Source organism: Quercus robur, chromosome 5, assembly GCF_932294415.1.
Source record: "Quercus robur chromosome 5, dhQueRobu3.1, whole genome shotgun sequence".
Lineage (NCBI taxonomy): Eukaryota > Viridiplantae > Streptophyta > Magnoliopsida > Fagales > Fagaceae > Quercus > Quercus robur.
In genome coordinates, this window is record NC_065538.1 from 71,568,264 (window position 1) to 71,590,462 (window position 22,199).

Below are 22,199 nucleotides of genomic sequence, written 5' to 3' on the forward strand. Positions count from 1 at the left end.
TTTTCACGTTAGTGTCCACCTGGAAATCAAGTCTCTAAAACTCGATTTCTAACCCAAATTTTTTTTTGAAAAATTCTAAGTCTGTACATGCCGAAATACCCAAAACAAATTTAAGAAACTTCACCACTACGCAGATCAGGTCAGATCAGAGGGAGAGAAAGAGAAACTCACCGCTACTCAGATCAGATTAGAGGGAGAGAAAGAGAGAACCTTATCGCTAAACCTCACCAGCACAGCCTGGGGCTTGCGTCGGCCAGCGTCGCAAGCGGCCAGGGGCTCGCGCGAGCCTCAGGCTGCGCGCGACCCAGGCTCGCGCGAGCCCCAGGCCGCGCGTGACCTAGGCTCGCGCAAGCCCCAAGCAGGTGCGAGTCCCAGGCCGCCTGGGTCTCGCGCGAGCCTGGGTCACTGGTTAGTTTCTGGGTCTTCGATCTCGATCTTCTCTCTCTTTCTGTTTTTGGTTTTCTTTTCTTTTTTCTTTTTTTCTCTGGGTTTTTCCTCTGATGCTCTGGTGTTTGGTTTGAGTTGGTCCTATTTATAGGGGTTAGAAATCAAGTCTTAGAGACTCGATTTCCATGTGAATGCCAAGTGGCAACTCTGCCACATCAGAGCTGATCCAAGCGTACAAACCGAGCCCCAAAGACTCGATTTTGAAGGCCAAAATCGAGTCTTTAAAACTCGAGATGCTAGTAAGTTATAATGTTTGTAAACAGAGCCTACTAACTATATACTTACGATTTTAGGGCTAGTTGGCCATTTTGGCCTTATAAATTTATTTAAGTTTTAGATTTTAGAAGGGATTAGTAGGTTTATTTAAATTTAAATTTTAAAAGGGTTTAATGGTTATTAGAGGATTTATTCATTTAAATCTATTTAATTAAATAACTAAATGAATCTTTATTCATTTAACTTAAATATTTAAATGAATTGGTTTAAAACTTATTCAAATAAAGTTGATAAAGAGTGATTCCATTGGTATGGATAAAAATTGCCCCTGCACAAACGGCCAAACCCAAAAAAAAAAACCTTCACACGTAAAAACTTTACTATTTTCTCGTCTTAGCTTACTCCTTGTCTTAGACACTCTCTCTCTCTCTCTCTCTCTCTCTCTCTTAGTCTTATCATATAGCTACTAAGTTTTGATCAAAAAAAAAAAAAAAAAATGAGGAAAGATGAACCTAACGCCGTCAATTCCCCTTTCGACTCTCATCCTCACCCCACCGCCACCTCCACAACCGCGACTACAGCTGCGACCACTGTGGAATTCAGTTCTAGTGTTTCCGATGCTCAATCGGCCACCGACTCGGCCGAGTCGACTCATTCCGCGTCGCCTCGTTTGCAAGTCTTCATCCGAATGATCTCCAAGGGTAAGTCTAGGGTAATCCAAGCTTACCCTCACGATACCGTGAAATCGCTTCACGAGCGAATCCAATTGGTCACCGGAATCCCGGTCCACCAGCAAAGGCTCATATACGGAGGCAAACAGCTCCAGTGGGAACGCTCGCTCGCCGAGTGCTCCATCGAAAACGACGCCGGATTGCAGCTCGTCGGGCGTATGCGTAGCACCGAGCATCCTCACGCTTGGCAAGTCATCGACGAAATGGTCTCCGTCGTCTGCCGGCTCTGCCGCGGCGAAGCCGTCCATGCCGCCGCCAATTACATCAAGTCGAGGATGACTGAGTACTTGTCAACCACTCCGAAAGAGGAGGAGCAGCTGGCGGCGGGGCATTTGCAGATATTTATGTCGTCTTCGGCTCCGGCTGCGTTGGTCATGCTCTACATGTCCATGGAGAAAGGTAACAGGGACTGTGCTGATAGTGCCATTAGGCATTTCTTGAATATTAGTCGAAATTCGTTACCAAAAAGTCATCATAATTATTGTGCACCAATAGTATTAGAGTTTTGTAAATTGCTTAGGAGAGCTGGAGATGAGGACCCTTTGTATTTATCTTGCCGGAGTACATTTGGCATGATGTTAGAGTCAATTGGACCTTCGATGAAAAGTGTTAGGGGTGGTGGAGCCATTGTGATGGAAGAGATTTTCCCATTTATTAGCGAGATGGCGAGTAGGTTGTGTAGGGATTTAGGATTGAGTATGGAAACCCCTGGTACTGCAGGGCCACTGTCGAGTGATGTTCGTGATTTCACAGCGTTCGTCCTCCCCTTGAGGACCATGATTATGGTTCTTGTGAGTTTTGAGGGTCTCATACCGGTGACGTTTGTTGAGGGGGAAGGATATAAGCATCCAGTGTTGGCACAGGAGCTTGAGTTTCTTTATCTTATATTTATTGATTTGTTGAATAGAATGGATGAGTGCCTACGAAGAATGGATGGGAACTTGATTGTTAAACAGAAGGGGGAAGGCGAAGTTGTATATTCGGGATGGTCTCAGTATCTTGCCATTTTGAAGGAACTGCATGGCATTTCAAAAATTTATCAAGGTGCTGAAGAACAGTTTTGGACGGTTTTGAGGCTTTCAAAAACGGCACTTTGTGCTCTAATTATTAAATATGCAAAGCGTGCGGACGATCATCAGTGGCTTCTTGAGCGGAAGGATGTAACCGATTTTGAGTCTAGAAGGCATTTGGCTATGATGATGTTTCCGGAGGCTAAAGAAGACTACGAGGAACTGCATGAGATGCTCATTGACAGGTCTCAATTGTTGGCAGAATCATTTGCGTATATACAACGAGCAGAGTCCGAATCTCTACATGCTGGTCTCTTTATTCAGTTCAGAAATGAGGAAGCTACAGGTCCGGGTGTATTGCAGGAATGGTTAGTTTTGGTATGCCAAGCTATATTTAACCCAGAAAACGCTCTTTTTGTGGCATGCCCAAATGATCGTAGAAGATTCTATCCTAATCCAAGTAAGCTTTAGTTGGCTTCTAATAGATTCTTTTATTGATCTGTATTTAATTTGGTTGATTTCTATGCTTCTCTTTTTTTTGTTTGGGGGGTTTTTTTTTTTGGGGGGGGGGGGGGGGGGGGGGGGGGGGGGATATTATGGATGATTTACAAAAGCTTTTGTTGCATTCTTGTTTGTATAGTTGTTGATAGTGGGCATAGATGCGAGAATTTGTGTTGTTACAACGTATGATAAACGATCAACCAAAAACCTTTTGTTGTATTGCTGTTAGTGTAATTGTTGATTTGGGCACAGACTCTGGAATTTTTGCTGTTACATTTCTGTTTGTGTAGTTGTTGATATGGGTATAGACCCATGAATTTGTGTTTGGAGGGGATATAACCACATATGTGGAATGATTTACCAAAACCTTTTGTTACATTCTTGTTTTTGCAATTAATGATATGGGTATAGACTCAAGAATATGTGAATTGTCTTTTGTTGCATTGCTGTTTGTGTAGTTGTTGATATGGGTATAGACACATGAATTTGTGTTGGATGGGGGTGGTGGGCTGGTTTGGTTGGTCATTTTACAAACTGTTTTCATCACTTAAAAACAAAATGAGTTGGTGGGGGCCCATAAAAAAACCTTGTTTGGTGAATTGCTTTCGAAAAACCAAACTTAAAAATGGTTCCTTAGATTTACTCTGCAAACCCTAAACTGAAACCTTTTTTTAGAAGTTTTCAAGGTTGGGGGTTGTGTTTTTAACAAAAACTTGAAAGAGATATACTTTTGCCAAACAGTTTTTAACTCTTTTGTTTCTCACATTTACAACCTATACAAAGACACGTTTTTGGAAACCTATTTCAAAACTGGTTTTTACCCTTTTTGAAAACACATTTTAAAATGGTGAACTAAACAGCCTCCAAGTGTTTTGGGTGATGAAAATAGAATATTTATGAAAATTTTAAATTATATATATTAATAATACACACACACACTCAAGAGAAGCAAAAAAAGTGTGTCCTCAACCTGTTTATCTTCAGGGTGGGGAAAACCCATGTGGGGAATTTTATCCATCCTTTGTGGTGTGTTTGGTTTGCACCTTCGCAGCCCAGGGTGGGGTTTGAGCCCACGTGATTTCAATCTGGTTTTTTTACATTATCAAATGTCAAAGTTGTATCTGTAAGAAAACAGTAATATGTTGCATCATCCCTTACAACCATATATGATCATTATCATACTTAAATTGTAATCTTCATTTTTCTCAGTTGTGTCTTATGGGAACAAAAATAAATTTGCAAGTGTTATAAATTTTTTCGGAGTGTTGGAACTTGGATTTCAATCAACATGTGTTTGACGTATATGTTTAATTTATGTAGAAGTTGGAATAATGACTGGTAATGAAGCCAGAAGATTTTCAACATGTTTGTGTGAGTCTAATTGTTTGATTTTTCATTTGCTTAAGTTTCTGTGGATAATTAGAATCTTGTGGAGAGTGGAGATCATAGAAAGGTGAGTCTTGCAGAATATTTTCTTGTCTTTAGAGCTGGTGCTATGATTTTTTGATGTTTATGAAGTAATGAAAGAATGGTGGTTAGGATTGACAGACTGGTTCTCAGTGTAGAGTTGTATATTATTGCTCTGGTATGAGTAAATATAATCTGCTAGATGATGTATTATTGCTACACAAAAATCATGAATCAAAAGTATTGTATTGCATGGAAAAAGGATGCGTTTGTAGCAGATCAAATCCTTTGGCTAAATGGGGATATCCATTGGGACATTCTTTTCACTAGATTGGTTAATGACTGGGAATTAGAGAACCTACAATATTTCCATGCTCTTTTGTATTCCAGATATATTGAGCGGAGGGGGGAGATAGAATGGCATGGAGGCCTACTAGGAAGGGATCTTTTGAAGTTAAATCATATTATAGAGTCCTTATCGATGGAGGTATTCAGTCCTTTACATGGAGATGTATTTGGAAGGTGAGATTCTGAAATTGGATAATTTGGGGAACAGGAATATTTGCATTGTTAACTGCTATTGTATGAGTAAGAATAGTTGGGAATTGGTGAATCACTTGCTTCTTCACAGTTCTTATGCATAGAGCTCATGGAATTTCGATTTTAGCTTGTTTAGTGTCTCTTGGGTGATGCCTAAGCATGTGGTGGAGTTGCTGGCTTGTTGGAGGGAGGGGTTGGTCAACATTGGGTAGCAGTTATTGGGGAGGCAATTCTGTTGTGTATTATGTGGACTATTTGGGAGAATGGAATCTTCAAACTTTTGAGGGGGAGGAGCATACCATTATTGGGCTGAAACGGTTCCTTTTGCTTTCCTTGTTTAACTGGATGACTGCTATGAGTGGTCTGCATATTTTTTCCCTTTGGATTTCCTAGATCTGTGTTCATTTGCATAATTTTTGACTTCCCTTAATACACAACCTGTGTACCAGGGGAGCAGTATGTACCTTTCTTATTTTCTTTTGATAAAAATTTAATTACCCATATAAAAAAAAACCATGCATCAAAATTCCAATAAGAAAACTTGAAGATAATCTTAACAGAACCAGACCTTCAAGCATAGAGAGATAAGAGTCTTGCAGAAGTCAGTTCTTGTCTTTAGAGCTGGTTGTATGTTTTGTTGATGTTTGTGAAGGATTGGAAGAATGATGGTGAGGACTGACAGAGTGGTTCTCAGTCTGTTGTGGTTTTTGTATATTCTGGTTCTTGTATGTGTCAATGAAAACCTGGCTAGATGATATGTTATGGATACAAAAAAACTATGTCTCAAAAGTTCAAAAAGAAAACTAGAAGATAATCATAACAGAATCAGACCTGCGAATAGTTGGTTAAGAAATACAAATAATCTAATCTGTATGTAGAATGCACAGTTATCATACTCAAGATTGAGTCCCATGGGCAAATGGTATGATTTAACGTAATGAATTGTTTACCTTTGATGAGGCTGTATTGCCCCCCTTTCAACAAGTTACAGAACAATAGTTTCTAGAACAAGCTGTTCGATATTAGATTGTAAACTCGGTTCGGTCACTATCAAACTGCCATTGAACCTATATTGGTATTACTCATTTTTTTGGGAATTGTGTCATCATGCAGAATTTCCCTGATTCAGAGTTCTGAGTTATGCTTCTATTTCTGTTAAAAGAGTTCTACACTTATAATTATAAAAATATTTATCATTTTGTTTAAGTAAATATTTTATTGAGGCAAAGAACTCTTTTTCCAGAGACAATTATGATTTGTTCAGCCATTTCCTTCTGTATGCAGCATCAAGGGTGGATCCCATGCACCTTGAGTATTTCAGCTTCTCTGGTCGGGTGATTGCATTAGCTTTGATGCATAAAGTTCAAGTAGGCATTGTCTTTGATCGTGTCTTTTTCTTGCAATTGGCTGGGAAGTACATTTCGTTGGAAGATATAAGGGATGCAGATCCATGCTTGTATGATAGGTGCAAAGAGATTCTGGTTATGGATTCTGATGTTATTGATTCAGATGCTTTAGTAACATTTGTTAGAGAAGTTGAAGAGTTTGGATCCAGGAAAGTTGTGGAGCTTTGCCCTGGTGGGAAAAGCAAGGTTGTGAATAGCCAGAACAGGGAGGAATATGTTAGGCTTCTTATTGAGCATCGCTTTGTCACATCTATCTCAGATCAGGTATCACAATTTGCAAAAGGCTTTGGTGATATTCTTTCCAACTCTAAGCTCCAGAAGTTCTTTTTCCAAAGTTTAGAGCTTGAAGATCTTGATTGGATGCTTCATGGAAGTGAAACTGCTATTTGTGTTGATGATTGGAAGGCACATACTGAGTACAATGGCTACAAAGAAAGTGATCCTCAGATATTCTGGTTCTGGAAGGTACGTGCTTGCAGGATTTTAATTTATTAAATTTATGTGTTTTCCTCTACTAAGTTTTTATCCCATGTTTACAAATGATTTCCTTCTAAGGCACATACTGAGTTTACTTGAATTCCCATTTTGAAGATGTGAGTTTAAAAAGTTCCATAATTCTCACCTTTTTTTTCCACAAATCATATTTTTACACCTTTCTTGTTAACAGGAGTCATCTGGTGAGAAATTGCATTTTTAATTTAGAAGTGTAAAATGCCTATTACTTGAAACATGGTGTAAGAATACAACACCTTTTAAACTTGCATCTTCAAGATGTGACATCTGCAGAAGGCGTATCCAGTGAAATCGCATCTCGAAAATGCAATTTCATGCTAAGTTGGAAATTAAACATGGCAGTGTTTGTCCATGTAGGCAAGATGAAATTCAAAGTTGTTAAAATATTGGGATCCTATTACTTATCAAATAAATAAATAAATAAATATATTTTTTGTAGGAAAAAAAATCCTATGTTTTTATTATATATATATAATTTTTATTTTGCGAATCTAATTTATTGTGGATATAGCAATTTGAAAATCAACAAGAGAGTGACCCCATGTTTTTAGGCAATGTTTTAGTGGGAGTAAGAGTTGTATTTTTACCGGATTGTCCTTTAGTTTTGTCTGTACTTAAACATAGGGGTGTAGGGGCATTTTTGAACAAAAAAAAAATGAGGATCCCAAACGGGGGAAGCCCCTTAAATAGTAGCATAAATATATTGGGATCCTACAGGATCAGTGAATGAGCTTTTTGGATTGAATCAAGGATTGTAAGATCCTACTTTTCGCATGTACCTCAAAAAGCCTTAGGACAAAATGCATACTCATATTATCCCAAGGCTTTTGAGGTACTGTAAGTGGAGTATACACCTATGAAGCACGGGTGCATTTCTGGATTCGGGTGCGGGTGCGGGACTTGGCAATTTTTGAAAAAGTAGGGTGCGGGTGTGGTGATTAAAAAATTATTAAAAATATTTTTATTTATATTTTTTATAGATTGCTAAGCATACATTTTCACATTATATAAACATATACCAAATTTAAGAGCAATAGTAGATAATAACTAAAACATGTTGTTCATAAATTTACACCCAAGTCACAACTCACAACATTACAGGCAGCTTATATAAAAAAAATTTTAAAAATCAAATCACAATGAGTAATCGAGCATGTGAGAATATAATGGAGGGTGAGAAACTGAGAATGAAAGCTTTGATACCTGAGTTGAGAGTTGGGTCGGTGAGCTTGAGAGTTGAAACTTGAAACCGAGTGATGGAGATGGTGGAGACGGAGAGCAGAGAGACTATCAGTGAGTGTGTGAGTGAGACTTTGAAATTGTCTTAGGCTCTAAGTATGGTTCTGTGAGAGAGAAGGGAGACGGAGAGTACAGAGGGGAGGCGTAGAGCACAAGGAGGTGGAGAGCACAGAGGCAAGAGGGAGAGGAGAGCAAAGATCGAAAAACAAAAGGGTCAAGAGTTTAGAGTTTAGAGTTTTCCATTTAAAGCTTGGGTTGAAATGGTGCGTTTCAGTCTGAATCAGCCGTATCAGCGCTGGTACGGACTGAATTGGCTTATTTCGGCAGTTTCGGCCGATATGACCTGAATCGGCGTGAATCGTCCCAATTCGCACCTCGGCCTGAGTTGGCGCGTATCAGGAAAAAAAAAAAATGGCGACGCTGCACCAATGCGTGGGCAGCAGCGGCTTTGTAGCCGCGTTGGTGCTTCATAGGTATACACCCATGTATTTTGCTTTTGTCCTTTGGAAACTTGACAAATATGACAATGATTAAGAATCTCTCAACTTCCCTCCAAATCATGGCCAATAGAATTTGTCCTTTGGAAACAATGCTAGTTACAGGAAAATTGTCTTGTTCAATGTACTTTGATGCCTACTAAAGTGAGCCGCAGAATCCTGGTTACTGCATTGCTTCTTGTTCTACATGCAGTTCTTCTTCTGCTTCTCTTTGCTAGTTTGCACTCGCTTTTTTTTATCTCAAAGATTTAGATTCTTGGCTGGACACAAGAGCAAAATGTTGCCTTCCCCAGCCTCTCTTACCTGAACTTCTAATCATGTTTTTATTTGGTAAATTCTTGGTTGCACTTGTCCTGCTTCTTGGGATACTGCCTACGGGAACGATAACTATCAGTCAGCTTCTTGGAGGCAGATTCTCCATATTGAGATCCAAAAAGCCTGGCCAATGGTTGCTTGACGTGGTCCTCAATTTTAAATGCCATTTGATAGACTTCATCAATGCGAAAGAATCAAACTATAGTCATTTCCCTTTTTACTTCAGGGAAAAGGCTAGCTTTGTATCCTGATAAAAGTTGAAGATCATTTTTATCAATTTGACAGTGAATTGGGAGGTTTCTGAACTTCTTGGTGTAATCTTCAACCATAATAGATCCTTGTTTCAATTGAATCAACCGATCATTTAAAGAATCTTTATAATCAAGCTGAAGGTATCTCTTTTTGCATAAGCTTCATTTTTCCCCCAATGAATAATTGAAGGCTGACCAAGTATGAGCATGTGTTTTTCAATTTTGGGCCACCACATTTGTCTTTGTCAAAAGGGGGAAGGCTCGCCCCAATTAAAAGTATGCTGTCTAAGTCTCCCTACTTATTTTAGGTCCTTATTTCCCCTCCCTTTTGGTGTTGCAAATAGAATGTAGAAAATTCAAAGGGGCTTTCTCTAGGGTGGTTTGGTGGATGAGTTTAAGTTCCATTTAGTTAATTGGGATTCGGTGTATTACCCAATCAAGAGGGAGGTTTGGGATTAGATGTTTGATGCCATTTAATCAAGTGTTGTTAGGGAAATGGTTATGACGCTTTGGGGTGGAGACAAACTCTTTCTGGTGTAGGTGATAGAAACTAAGTACGGGATATGCCAGGATGGTAAGTGTACAGATAGTGTGGGGCTTACATATGGTGTGAGTCTGTGGAAATACATAAGCAAGGGATGCTCTAAGTGTGCAAAATTTGCAAAAATATGCGGTGGGGACCAGGAATAAGACGGTGAGATCTTCAAGAATCATTACCCAGAACTTTTTTTAATTGCTTAGACAAGGAGGCGAAGGTGGCTGACTATTTGGATGTGTCAAATGGTTGTATTGGAACCCATCTTTTAATTGAGCTGTGCATAATTGGGAGTTCGAATCCATGGATTCTTTCTTGACAGATTTGTAATCTTTTAAGATATGTTTGTCTCGAGAGGATTGGAGGACCTGGACTATTTCTAGAGCTCTGGGCTTCAAAGTTAATGCTTATTATAAAGCTTTGAGAAAAGGAGGGGATCAACATTTCCCTTGGCGAACTATGCAGCGAGTTGAATCTCCTCCTCGCGTCAGATTGTTTATGTGGCTAACAATGAAGAGCAAATTCTTAACTGTGGTTAATCTGCAGAAAAGTGCATTGTTATGCCAGATTGGTGTAGCATGTGCTAGTCTGATGAGAAAACCATTAACAATCTATCCCTATATTGTAGCGTTGCTAGAGAGCTTTGGATTTCCTATTGTGTCTTTTCAGTGTGAGTTGGATGATGCCTAGGAGAATATCAGATCTACTACTAAGCTGGGCTGCTCTATGTGTGAAAAAGGACCAGTTGAAAATCTGGAGAGCTGTTCAATCTTGATGTGGACTGCTTGGAGACAGAGGAGTTACCACATTTATAAAGACAGAATGCTTGGTAATCCAGCTCATGTCACACTTGCATATAGTGGCCAATTTATTCAGATGTGAATAGGCTTCTTTGCAGTCCTCTGCCTTTGATTTGTAACTATTGTCTTTTTTGGATAGTTTGTATTTTGGTTGACGTCTGATTTCTTTCTTCTTCTTTTTTTCCTTTCCGTTAGAGTGCCCCGTATTATACTCCATGTGCTTAGGCCTTGACCATACTTTCGATCTCATACCATACCAATCACAATAATCTTCCATTGCAACTAATCAATCAAAGAAAGAATGAGGAGCAAGCTTTCCAGAAAAATAGGGAAAATCAATTCTCACATAGTAATGTTATCATTGGCCATATTGTAAACTCCTTGTTCAATCATCTCCCCATTGTCGTTGTGAATGGAGTGTCTAGGATTGACTTCTTGTTTTTGATACCTGAATCTCCTAGACACACCTGTTTTGCTGCTTTCTGGATTGTGCCTACTAGGTTCTTTGTACCCTGCCATAGCTTGATTAATCAATATTGTAGAATCTGTTGTCTTTCCAACTTCTAAATGAGTAACTCAATCAGTGAGGTTTTCAAGCTATTAAGCAATCCATAATAACAAATCATCTCGTTGTTGGTTTGAAAGTCTTCTCTGGCAAACTCTTCCACTTAGTGTTTCCATGGTAGTAGAAAATTCAAATGATCGAGAATGACAGACCTGCTCTGATACCAAACTGATGCACTCTAGGGAAAACAGAAGTCCTGGATGCCTACGTTAGCGAAAAAAGGAAGGATATAGAGGGGAAGTAGATGTTGGAGTTCACTTCTGACAAGGTGAGCTGCTTTTCTCATAACAGAAGTAGGGTGCAAGAGTTTTCTTGTGTGTACATACATGCTTACATCTGATTCGATAGTGCAACACAATGGAATGTAGAAGTTAATCATATAAGCATTGTATTTGTTCAAACATGATCATTTTCTATTACTTAGAAGAATGATAATATTGTGGAATTTTATAATTGGAATTAGATAAAGTCATAAAACTCAAAAGTTGCATCTCCTATTGTCGCTAAAACTGATTTTAATATGGAATAGCTAGCAAATTTTCATCATTAAAGAGAATTATAGTGAATTACTACTTTATTTAGGAAGTTTTTTGCTCATGTGATGAGTGGGTAGTTGCAGGGATTAGACTGTCATCAGTAGGATTTCCAGTAGCCTGTTCAAGGTTGGGGCACAAATAGTTGCTTAGTTGCCTTCCTCTTAACAGGGCTTTGACCTTGATGAACCTGAACCTCCAATAGGAATGCCTAAACTTTAGTGTCCCAGGAAGTTCTTTGAAAATGTTGGTCATTGCTTGCTGGTAGCTATTTTGGTTTCAGTCATGGTTCTTTTGTTCCATTCCTTTCCCATTTCAACAAGTTGGGGCTACTATCACAAGGCAGCCTGCCCTGTATTAGTAGACTGATGTTTTCTTAATTGAAGCTTGAGTGTTCGGATTGGATCTTATTGAGGTGACCAGTATAAAGGCATGAGAGAGAGATATTTACCCATGTTATGCTTGGAATTGACAAAGAAGTACTATAAGGCCTTTGTATGTTTTTATCCCCAAAAAAAAGGTATGCCATTAGGCTCTCAGGGTTCTGCTGTGAGTTTTGAGAACAATTATGAAACTTACTACTTTTATAACATTTGGGTAAAGGACAAGGGATTGCTTTCTTTTTCCTTGATTTTTGATGAATTTAGAAGGTTAATAAAAGACATTGTCATATTGGTGAATACTACATGATAACATATCGAATCTTTTCAATCAGGGTTTGACCCAATGATCGGGCTGAATGAACAGAAATTCTTTAGAATTAATTTATTTAATTTATTTTTTTATTCTTTGAGTTTCACATGCTTCTGATGGGTCTCATACCAACAGCTAGCCTCACCCACCACCCAACTCTTACATGGGAAGGAGATGCTATTTGAGCAAGAGCTCCATGGCAGAAATGCTTTAGAATTATTGGAATGTTTTGGGTGCCTAGCATACCTGTAACTATCCTAGACTTGAAATATGTAGAACCACAATGAGATGGCCATAGATAAAATTCAAGCAACACCGCAAGATTTTATTTATTTATTGGTTAATGCCAAATTGAAACCCATCTTGTAGGTCTTGAACTTTGATCTCACCCATTCTTATGGGGGGAAGGAATTGTTATTTGGGCCAGAAATGGTAACAACACATGATATGTGTTGCCCAATCCTAGATGATAGAATATCAATAAGCTTTCCTTGAATTTGTGTAGACAATTGTTTGATCTTGTATATTGTTTACAGTGTGAGACTGTCTCTGGCTCCATGGCAAGGTATAATTAATGACAGCGTAACTTGCACTGCTCCATTAGCGAATTCTTAAGACCTTGACCTGCCTGTTGACAAGGCAGTAGCATTTCCAAACAATTCTCTCTCAATTTATTAGATAAGTAGATATTGAAAGCCTTAAAAGGTCAACAACCTGTGTTTAGCAGACTTTGAGCCAAAACAGTCAAGCAATGTTGAATTTGAAGTAGCTGGAGATCTCTCTATTATGAACTAATAATAAAATTATATGAATAGGGATTGATAGTTGTTGCCAATTTGTTGTGGTAATTAAATTATCTTTGCTTAAAAAATTTGCAGATTGTTGGGGGAATGTCAGCAGAGCAGAGAAAGGTTCTTCTCTTTTTCTGGACCTCAGTGAAATATTTACCAGTGGAAGGTTTCCGTGGATTGGCTTCCCGGCTTTACATATACAGGTCCACGGAGTCTCATGATCGCTTGCCTTCATCTCAAACTTGCTTTTATCGGTTGTGTTTCCCACCCTATCCATCTATGGCTGTCATGCAAGATCGCCTTCATGTCATCACCCAAGAACATGTAGGTTGTAGCTTTGGTACTCGGTGAAATAGTTGCATCTGAAGATCTGGGTTGAAAGGGTTTTTCCGACTACACAGAAATATTTGTCCTCAGGTTGTACAGATTATAGGATGATTGTCATTAGACTATGTAAGAAGCTGCCATAGTTCTCTTATTGTTCACCCTTCTTTTTGCATCGTTGGATGAAGGTTGCGATGTCATTGCTCTTTTTGTTGTCTGTTTGTATAGGTATAGTATAAATAAAGCAGGAGGCAGAAAAATGCAAAACTTTCTGCTTACATGGACTTATTTCATAGTATTAGATACTGGCTTGTCGGGACATTTAAGCACACAGATTATGCAATGACTTTTTCTCTGATAATCATTAAGTTCTTATAAGATTATGTGAATAAGATCAATATCCGTTTTGTTTAGAATACTTTCAGGTTGTGATATGGTGCAATTGCTTTCAAGTCCATTGCTTCTATGTTTTTGTTCATAATTCTCCCAAAAGGCCTGTTTAACAATTTAATAGTTTTTCAAAATTGTTTCCGAAGCTAACTCATTTCCCTATGTGTCACTCTCCTTTTCTTAATTTTTTTTTTTTAATTTTTAATTTTTTACTTTTACTTTTGATTTAAGGCTGAACAAAGGTTATATATTTCTTCCTTTTGAGCAAGTATGACACTAAAAACTGTGTCTCGTGCAGTCTAATTATATTCATTTTCTTTTTGGAAAGCCTAAACTTCAGATGGTAGAGAACTGGTTCGACATGAGTACTGGGAGTCGAAAAGATTATTCCCCACTCTGCATGATTACTTTTTTTTTTTTTTTTTTGAAACCTCTGCGTGATTCAGTATGAGTTGAGCAATATATTATGCGCTTACTGATGTTAATTGTTTTTCACTAATATCTCATCTTTGTTTTCCTGGTAAATTGTCTGTCTATTTGAGAAAGGTACTAAAACATGACATGTCCAAGTCAGGATCATCTGGTGATGCATGAAGTAATGTCTAATTAATGTAGGAGCATCCACATCCCAATTATTAGGTGTCAACCAGCATCAAAGCTAGAGTGTTTATTATTATTATTATTATTATTATTATTCAGGAATTAAAAAAAGAAAAGAAAAAGACAATGGGACCAGCTGGACTAAAGAGAGGTCTCAACCAATGCTTGAGGAGTCTAGACAACCTTACAAAAGAGAGGTCTCAAGTGAAAGATCTGCATGCGCTCCTTCATGGAAATTTAGCCATAGCTCACCTATAGCAATTAAGGGTAGAGTTTTCAAATAAAGATTAAGAGTAGGCATGGTTGGAGTGATTTTGGGGAGAATGGAAAAAAGAGAGAGAAAATGGGTGGGAAGGGTGTATGGTTGAGAGGGGGAAGGGGGAGAAAATTGGTGGGGCCTGGCTGTTTTTCCTTCAGGCCTACCAAAACTTAATCTCCCCAAATTGGGAGAAAATGAGAATGAAAATGAAGAGCAAAAGGTCTTGGGCATTTTGGACAAAATTACCCGATCATTTTGAACAATTTTTTGTCGGTTTCTTATGTGCTTTTTTCACCTAGCAAACACTCAATTTTTTAAACTTTTTTGGTTTTTTCCTCTGAATTTTTTGTCTTTTTAGGTCTTTTTAAAGTTCTCTTTCATTTTTTTAATTTAATTTTTTTTTCTCATTTGTTTCTTTTCATGTCAATTTTTTTAATAGAAAAAAAAATATTTTTGGTTCTTGAACTTCTTGTGCTTCTTTTTAATGAAGTATTCATTCGTACACAAATTTTTAATAAAAATATAACGTATTTACCTTTTTCTATCTTCTCATTTTTCTTCTCAATCAAACAAAAGAGTTTTTCATCCCTCCGCTTTCCCTTCCTTTTAACCAAACTCCATGAGAGAAAACTTAAAATCTCTTCTATCTTCACACTTTTTCATCCCTCCAGCCAAATGGACTTAAAGAAAAGTAGTTTATCATTCTTGATTCTATTATCTTAAGCTCAATTTTCTGTTATGTCTGTCTATCCTCTACCGAATGGCAATTTGTAATTACACTCAAGAATGCTACTTATAAATGATAGCATGTTGCTAAACATTGTTTCCTTTTTATTTTTATTTTTACTTTTTCTGTTTTTGGTTGTTACTAACCATTCTTTGCATGTAGTGGTAGCTGATTATGAATGTAATCTAGACTATATATTTTATTGTGCATGTAATTTGGACTATTGGAAGGTTGTTTATTGTGGTACTAGAGTAGTAGTGGCATATTTGATCCTGTGCTATCTTTGAGGAAAAAACAGAAGAAGAAGCTTTTGTTGTGGTTTTTAATGATCGTGTAATGTATTTTACACCCAAAATTGATGGATATATCTATATTATAGTATTTATAATAAATTGAAGATGTTTTATTTTTGGTTAACCTCATAAGATTTTATTACTACATAAGTTTTTGAGACTTCAAAATTTTACATGCCATTATATATATATATATATATATGTATAATTGAATTCAAAGTTCATTTAATTTTTGAATGCTTTATTAGAATTTTGGCACTTCATATTTTATTTTGAATGATAGAATACATTTTTAAAAAAAAAAAAAATTATATAGATACAATAGAATTTCTTATAACATCCACTCGATGATAATTGTCATCTATCATCAAGCCAAGACACGAATAATAGAATATATAATTATATAATAATAATAATAATAATAATAATTGTAAGGGCCAATTTTGGGGCTCAGTCCAGGATGAATGGACTTAGGCCCAAAAAATCCAAAATAATGAATTTGTAGAGAGTGGGTCAAACAACTAGGCCTTAATGAATTGAACAATGGCTAATATGGAATTGGTTGACAATCATGCATAAATAAGAAGTACTGATATGAATGAACTTCTTGTCCGAGGAGGCAAGTGTTCATATAAATCAACTAAATAGAGTACAAGTGCAATTTTGATTGCTGCAGTGTTCTTTCTCTTTATTTTCCCTCCCTCCTCATGGAGGGTCTCTTACATTATATAGCTCCCTTTGGTTAATCTTGATCCAACACTTGTCAATCATTTGAGCCCTTATCTGAGTACTCGTCCCATCAGACACCCTCTTTGATTTTCTGTGAGTTGTAGTAATCAAGGCAGCACTGTTCAGAGGTCTTTTCCACATAAATGCAGCCAGAAAAGTAGCTACATTGCATTCAATGCGGTGGTAGTAGCTTTCCCCTAGATATTTTTGGATTCCCTTCCTTCTCGTATGTTCATGATGCACGTCCCAATCACTGGAGTTTCATGGAAGGTCACTCTGATCATTGGAATACATATTTGAGTTGTACTTATCGTATTCAAGGAGATATTCCTCCTCGGACAACCTTTCTATTTGTATCTTGCTCATTAAATCCTGAGCCTGAACCATTCATTATCATTCGTTCTTCCTCGGACTACTTATGCTCTCGAACAAGGCCCAAGGCCCAAGGCCCAAGGTCCAATATATAATTTGGGCCCTTAACCCTACAATAATAATAATAATAATAATAATTGTAAGGACACAGTTTGGAGCCTAAGCCCAAAGTGTAAATGGATATTGGTCCAATGAGCCCAGTATAATGAATTTATAGAGAGTGTGTCAGGAAACTAAGTTCTAATGAGTTAGATAACAGTCAAGATGGAATTAAAAGACAATCAAGCAAAAGCAGGAACCAAATTTCGGCCATCAAGAACAATGTAGGGGAGTGGCTGTATGATGAGAGAGATGTGATGGAGCATATTAGAGGGGGTTTTGAGGGCCTTTTCTTCTCTTCTCTAGCATTATCAGAGAGGAATCCCCCACTTTTGACTCAGGGGCAGGCCTATCTCTTGGAAGATGATTGTGAATCCCTTTGTGTTGAGGTCACAGAGGAGGAAATAAAATATGCGCTTTGGTCGATGAAGCCTTTTAAAGCACCTGGTCCTAATGGGCTTTAGGTAGGTTTTTATTAGTGCTTTTGGTTGGTGGTTGGAAAGTCTTTGGTTGAGGAAATTAAAGGGATTTTCTCTAGGAAAAAAATCCCAGATAATCTCAATAGAACCCTTATTGCACTTATTCCTAAGATTCAAGGCCCTTAAACTTTGGGCAATTACCGTCCCATTGGTCTGTGTAATACTATTTATAAAGTCATCACAAAGGTGTTAGTGGCTTGGATTAGATCTTTCTTACCCACTGCAAAAGACAGATGCTTAGAAAAACTTTCCCACCCTTCGTGAATGCTTCTCCAAAGGCCACATCCATGAGTCCTCCTGCACAATTTCGTACACCACCCACCTTGACCCTCACCATATTTTGTGGATATAACTCTCTGCCAAAGATGGGTAACTTCATGCCCATAACGCCACAACCATTTCCCTAATAGAGCTTGATTAAACAACGCCACACTTCTTATCCCCAAACCATCCAATTTAACAGGCAAACACACCTTATCCCAAGCCACCAAAGGATATTTGAAACTCCCCTCAGAAGACCCCCGAAGAAAATTCCTCAAATACTTTCCATTCTAGTAGCCACAGCTTTTGGAATAGTGAATAGAGATAAAAAGTACATAGGAAGACTAGAGAGAGTACTTTTTAGTAAAGTGAGCCTACCCCACTTAGATAGATAGAGATGCTTCCACCCTAATAGTTTCTTTTCCATCTTCTCCAAAATAGGATTCCAAATCGTTTAGATGCGAAAAAATTGTGTTGTTACGACGTATGATAAATGATCAACCAAAAACCTTTTGTTGCATTGCTGTTAAGTGTAATTGTTGATTTATGTACAGACTCAGGAATCTGTGAATTGTCTTTTGTTGCATTGCTGTTTGTGTAGTTGTTGATATGGGTATAGACCCATGAATTTGTGTTGGGTGGGGGGGGGGGGGGGTGTATAACCATGTGATGAATGATTTTTTTTTTTGTGTGTGGAGGGGGGGGGGGGGGGGTTGTTACTACATATGATGAATGATATTCTCAAACCTTTTGTTGCATTGTTGTTTATGTAATTGTTGATATGGGAGTAGACTCAATAATTTGAGTGTTGTTATGATGGATGATGAATGATCGACCAAAATCTTTTGTTGTATTGCTGTTTGTGAAATTGTTGATATTAGTGTAGACTCAGACATTTGTGTATAACCTTCTGTTACATTGCTGTTTGTGTAATTGTTGATATTGATATAGATTTAAGAATTTCTGTGTTTTGTTGTGGGGAGGGGGGGGGGGTGGGCAACAGGGCAAGGCTGTTTGGAGCTATTTACTAACCATAATGAGATGTTTTTTACTTTAATAATGTAGAGATGAAAGAGAAAAGAGGGGATAGTAGTGAGAGTAATAAGATAGATAGAACAAGGGCTAGTTTGGTTGGTCATTTTACAAATTGTTTTCATCACTTAAAAACAAAATGAGGTGGTGGGGGCCCAATAAAAAACCTTGTTTGGTGAATTGTTTTTGAAAAACCAAAAATGGTTCCTTAGATTTACTCTGCAAACCCTAAACTGAAACTTGTTTTTAGAAGTTTTCGAGGTTGGGGGTTGTGTTTTTAACAAAAACTTAAAAGAGATATACTTTTGCCAGACAGTTTTTAACTCTTTTGTTTCTCACATTTACAACCTATACAAAGACACGTTTTTGGAAACCTATTTCAAAACTGGTTTTTACCCTTTTTGAAAACACATTTTAAAATGGTGAACCAAACAGCCTCCAAGTGTTTTGGGGGATGAAAATAGAATATTTATGAAAATTTTAAATTATATATATTAATAGTACATGCACACACACTAAAGGGAAGCAAAAAAAGCGTGTCCTCACCCTATTTATATTCAGGGTGGGGAAAACCCATGCGGGGAATTTTATCCATTCTTTGGGATGTGTTTGGGTTACACCTTCGCAGCCCAGGGTGGGGGTTTGAGCACACGTGATTTCAGTCTGGGTTTTTTTACATTATCAAATGTCAAAGTTGTATCTGTAAGAGAACACTAATATGTTGCATCATCCCTTACAGCCATATATGTTCATTATCATACTTAAATTGTAATCTTCATTTTTCTTAGTTGTGTCTTATGGGAACAAAAAAAAATTTGCAAGTGTTATAAAATTTTTAGGAGTGTTGGAACTTGGATTTCAATCAACATGTGTTTGACGTATATGTTTAATTTATGTAGAAGTTTGAATAATGACTGGTAATGAAGATTTTCAACATGTTTGTGTTAGTCTAATTGTTTGATTTTTCATTTGCTTAAGTTTCTGTGGATAATTAGAATCTTGTGGAGAGTGGAGATCATAGAAAGGTGAGTCTTGCAGAAGATTTTCTTGTCTTTAGAGCTGGTGCTATGATTTTTTGATGTTTATGAAGTAATGAAAGAATGGTGGTTAGGATTGACAGACTGGTTCTCAGTATGGAGTTGTATATTATGGCTCTGGTATGAGTAAATGTAAACTGCTAGATGATGTATTATTGCTACACAAAAATCATGGATCAAAAGTATTGTATTGCATGGAAAAAGGATGCATTTGTGGCAGATCAAATCCATTGGCAAAATGGGGATATCCATTGGGACATTCTTTTCACTAGATTGGCTAATGACTGGGAATTAGAGAACCTACAATATTTCCATGCTCTTTTGTATTCCAGATATATTGAGTGGAGGGGGGAGATAGAATGGCATGGAGGTCTACTAGGAAGGGATCTTTTGAAGTTAAATCATATTATAGAGTCCTTAGCGATGGAGGTATTCAGTCCTTTATAGGGAGAAGTATTTGGAAGGTGAAAGTTCCTCACAAATTTTTTTCCCCCTTCACTTGGGCAGCAGCCAAAGGTAAGATTCTGAAATTGGATAATTTGGGGAAGAGGAATATTTGCATTGTTAACCGCTATTGTATGAGTAAGAATAGTTGGGAATCGGTGAATCACTTGCTTCTTCACTGTTTTTATGCATAGAGCTGGTGGAATTTCGATTTTAGCTTGTTTAGTGTCTCTTGGGTGATGCCTAGGCATGTGGTGGAGTCGCTGGCTTGTTGGAGGAGAGGGGTTGTTCAACATTGGGCAGCATTTATTTGGGAGGCAATTTTGTTGTGTATTATGTGGACTATTTGAGAGAATGGAATCTTCAAACTTTTGAGGGGGAGGAGCATACCATTATTGGGCTGAAATGGTTCCTTTTGCTTTCCTTGTTTGACTGGATGATTGCTATGAGGGGTCTGCATATTTTCTTCCCTGTTGGATTTCATAGATCTGTGTTCATTTGCATAATTTTTGACTTCCCTTAATACACAACCTCTGTACTAGGGGAGCAATATGTACCTTTCGTATTTTCTTTTGATAAAAATTTAATTACCCATAAAAAAACACCATGCATCAAAATTCCAATAAGAAAACTAGAAGATAATCATAACAGAACCAGACCTACAAGCATAGAGAGATAAGAGTCTTGCAGAAGTCAATTCTTGTCTTTAGAGCTGGTTGTATGTTTTGTTGATGTTTGTGAAGGATTGGAAGAGTGATGGTGAGGACTGACAGAGTGGTTCTCAGTCTGTTGTGGCTTTTGTGGCTTTTGTATATTCTGGTTCTTGTATGTGTCAATGTAAACCTGGCTAGATGATATGTTATTGATACAAAAAAACTATACCTCAAAAGTTCAATAAGAAAACTAGAAGATAATCATAACAGAATCAGACCTGCGAACAGTAGGTTAAGAAATACAAATAATCTAATCTATATTTAGAATGCACAGTTATCATACTCAAGATTGAGTCCCATGGGCAAATGGTATGATTTAACGTAATGAATTGTTAACCTTTGATAAGGCTGTATTTGCCCCCCTTTCAACAAGTTACAAAGCAATAGTTTCTGGAACAAGCTATTCGATATTAGATTGTAAACTCAGTTCGGTCACTATCAAACTGCCATTGAACCTATATTGGTATTACTCATTTTTTTTGGGAATTGTGTCATGCAGAATTTCCCTGATTCAGAGTTCTGAGTTATGCTTCTATTTCTGTTAAAAACTTCTACACCTATAATTATAAAAATATTTATCATTTTGTTTAAGTAAATAGTATATTGAGGCAAAGAACTCTTTTTCCAAAGACAATTATGATTTGTTCAGCCATTTCCTTCTATATGCAGCATCAAGGGTGGATCCCATGCACCTTGAGTATTTCAGCTTCTCTGGTCGGGTGATTGCATTAGCTTTGATGCATAAAGTTCAAGTAGGCATTGTCTTTGATTGTGTCTTTTTCTTGCAATTGGCTGGGAAGTACATTTCGTTGGAAGATATAAGGGATGCAGATCCATGCTTGTATAATAGCTGCAAACAGATTCTGGATGTGGATTCTGATTTTATTGATTTAGATGCTTTAGGACTAACATTTGTTAGAGAAGTTGAGGAGTTAGGATCCAGGAAAGTTGTGGACTTTGCCCTGGTGGGAAAAGCAAGGTTGTGAATAGCCAGAATAGGGAGGAATATGTTAGGCTTCTTATTGAGCATCGCTTTGTCACGTCTATCTTAGACCAGGTATCACAATTTGCACATGGTTTTGGTGATATTCTTTCCAACTCTAAGCTCCAGAAGTTCTTTTTCCAAAGTTTAGAGCTTGAAGATCTTGATTGGATGCTTCATGGAAGTGAAACTGCTATTTGACCGAGGAGAGCATTTTTTGTTCAAACTGTTTGTTCATTCCACTAATAACTAATCTATTGTGACCAATATCTTTCTAACTCATTGAACGTTCAGTCTCAAGCCCACTCTCTAACAAATTCATTGTTTTTAGCTCATTAGGCCATTGTCCATCCATTTTTTGGGCTATAGAGCAAAACGTGCCCTTGCAATATATATATATATATATATATGATTTTATTTACTCAATGACCATAATTAATTGAGGATATATAGCTCTGAGATGTAGAA

General features: G+C 37.4%; 2 protein-coding genes across 4 annotated transcripts in view; both read left to right on the top strand.

The window, feature by feature from the left end:
* Positions 1-13,732, top strand: part of LOC126726949 (E3 ubiquitin-protein ligase UPL5-like) — a 113,418-nt gene extending 99,686 nt beyond the window's left edge. Inside the window, exon 5 of one of the 2 annotated variants that reach the window (XR_007656107.1) lies at positions 13,111-13,200. The gene's annotated coding sequence lies outside the window, so the exon portion shown is untranslated. Of the gene's footprint in view, positions 1-13,110; positions 13,201-13,407 lie in introns of those variants that run through there. The other variant, XR_007656106.1, reaches the window with a different exon arrangement.
* LOC126726950 (E3 ubiquitin-protein ligase UPL5-like) lies at positions 1,081-21,947 on the top strand. Of its 2 annotated transcripts, none has more exons than XM_050432374.1 (3): positions 1,081-2,864; positions 6,137-6,522; positions 21,807-21,947. In XM_050432374.1, the coding sequence occupies exons 1-3, from the start codon at positions 1,160-1,162 to the stop codon at positions 21,930-21,932; spliced, it is 2,217 nt and encodes a 738-aa protein (XP_050288331.1). In that variant the 5' UTR covers positions 1,081-1,159; the 3' UTR covers positions 21,933-21,947. The 2 variants fall into 2 exon arrangements, with proteins under 2 accessions (XP_050288331.1, XP_050288330.1); XM_050432373.1 differs by lacking the exon at positions 21,807-21,947 and adding an exon at positions 13,078-13,732 and having other exon boundaries at positions 1,086-2,864; positions 6,137-6,723.
* The last annotated feature ends 252 nt before the right edge of the window (positions 21,948-22,199 follow it).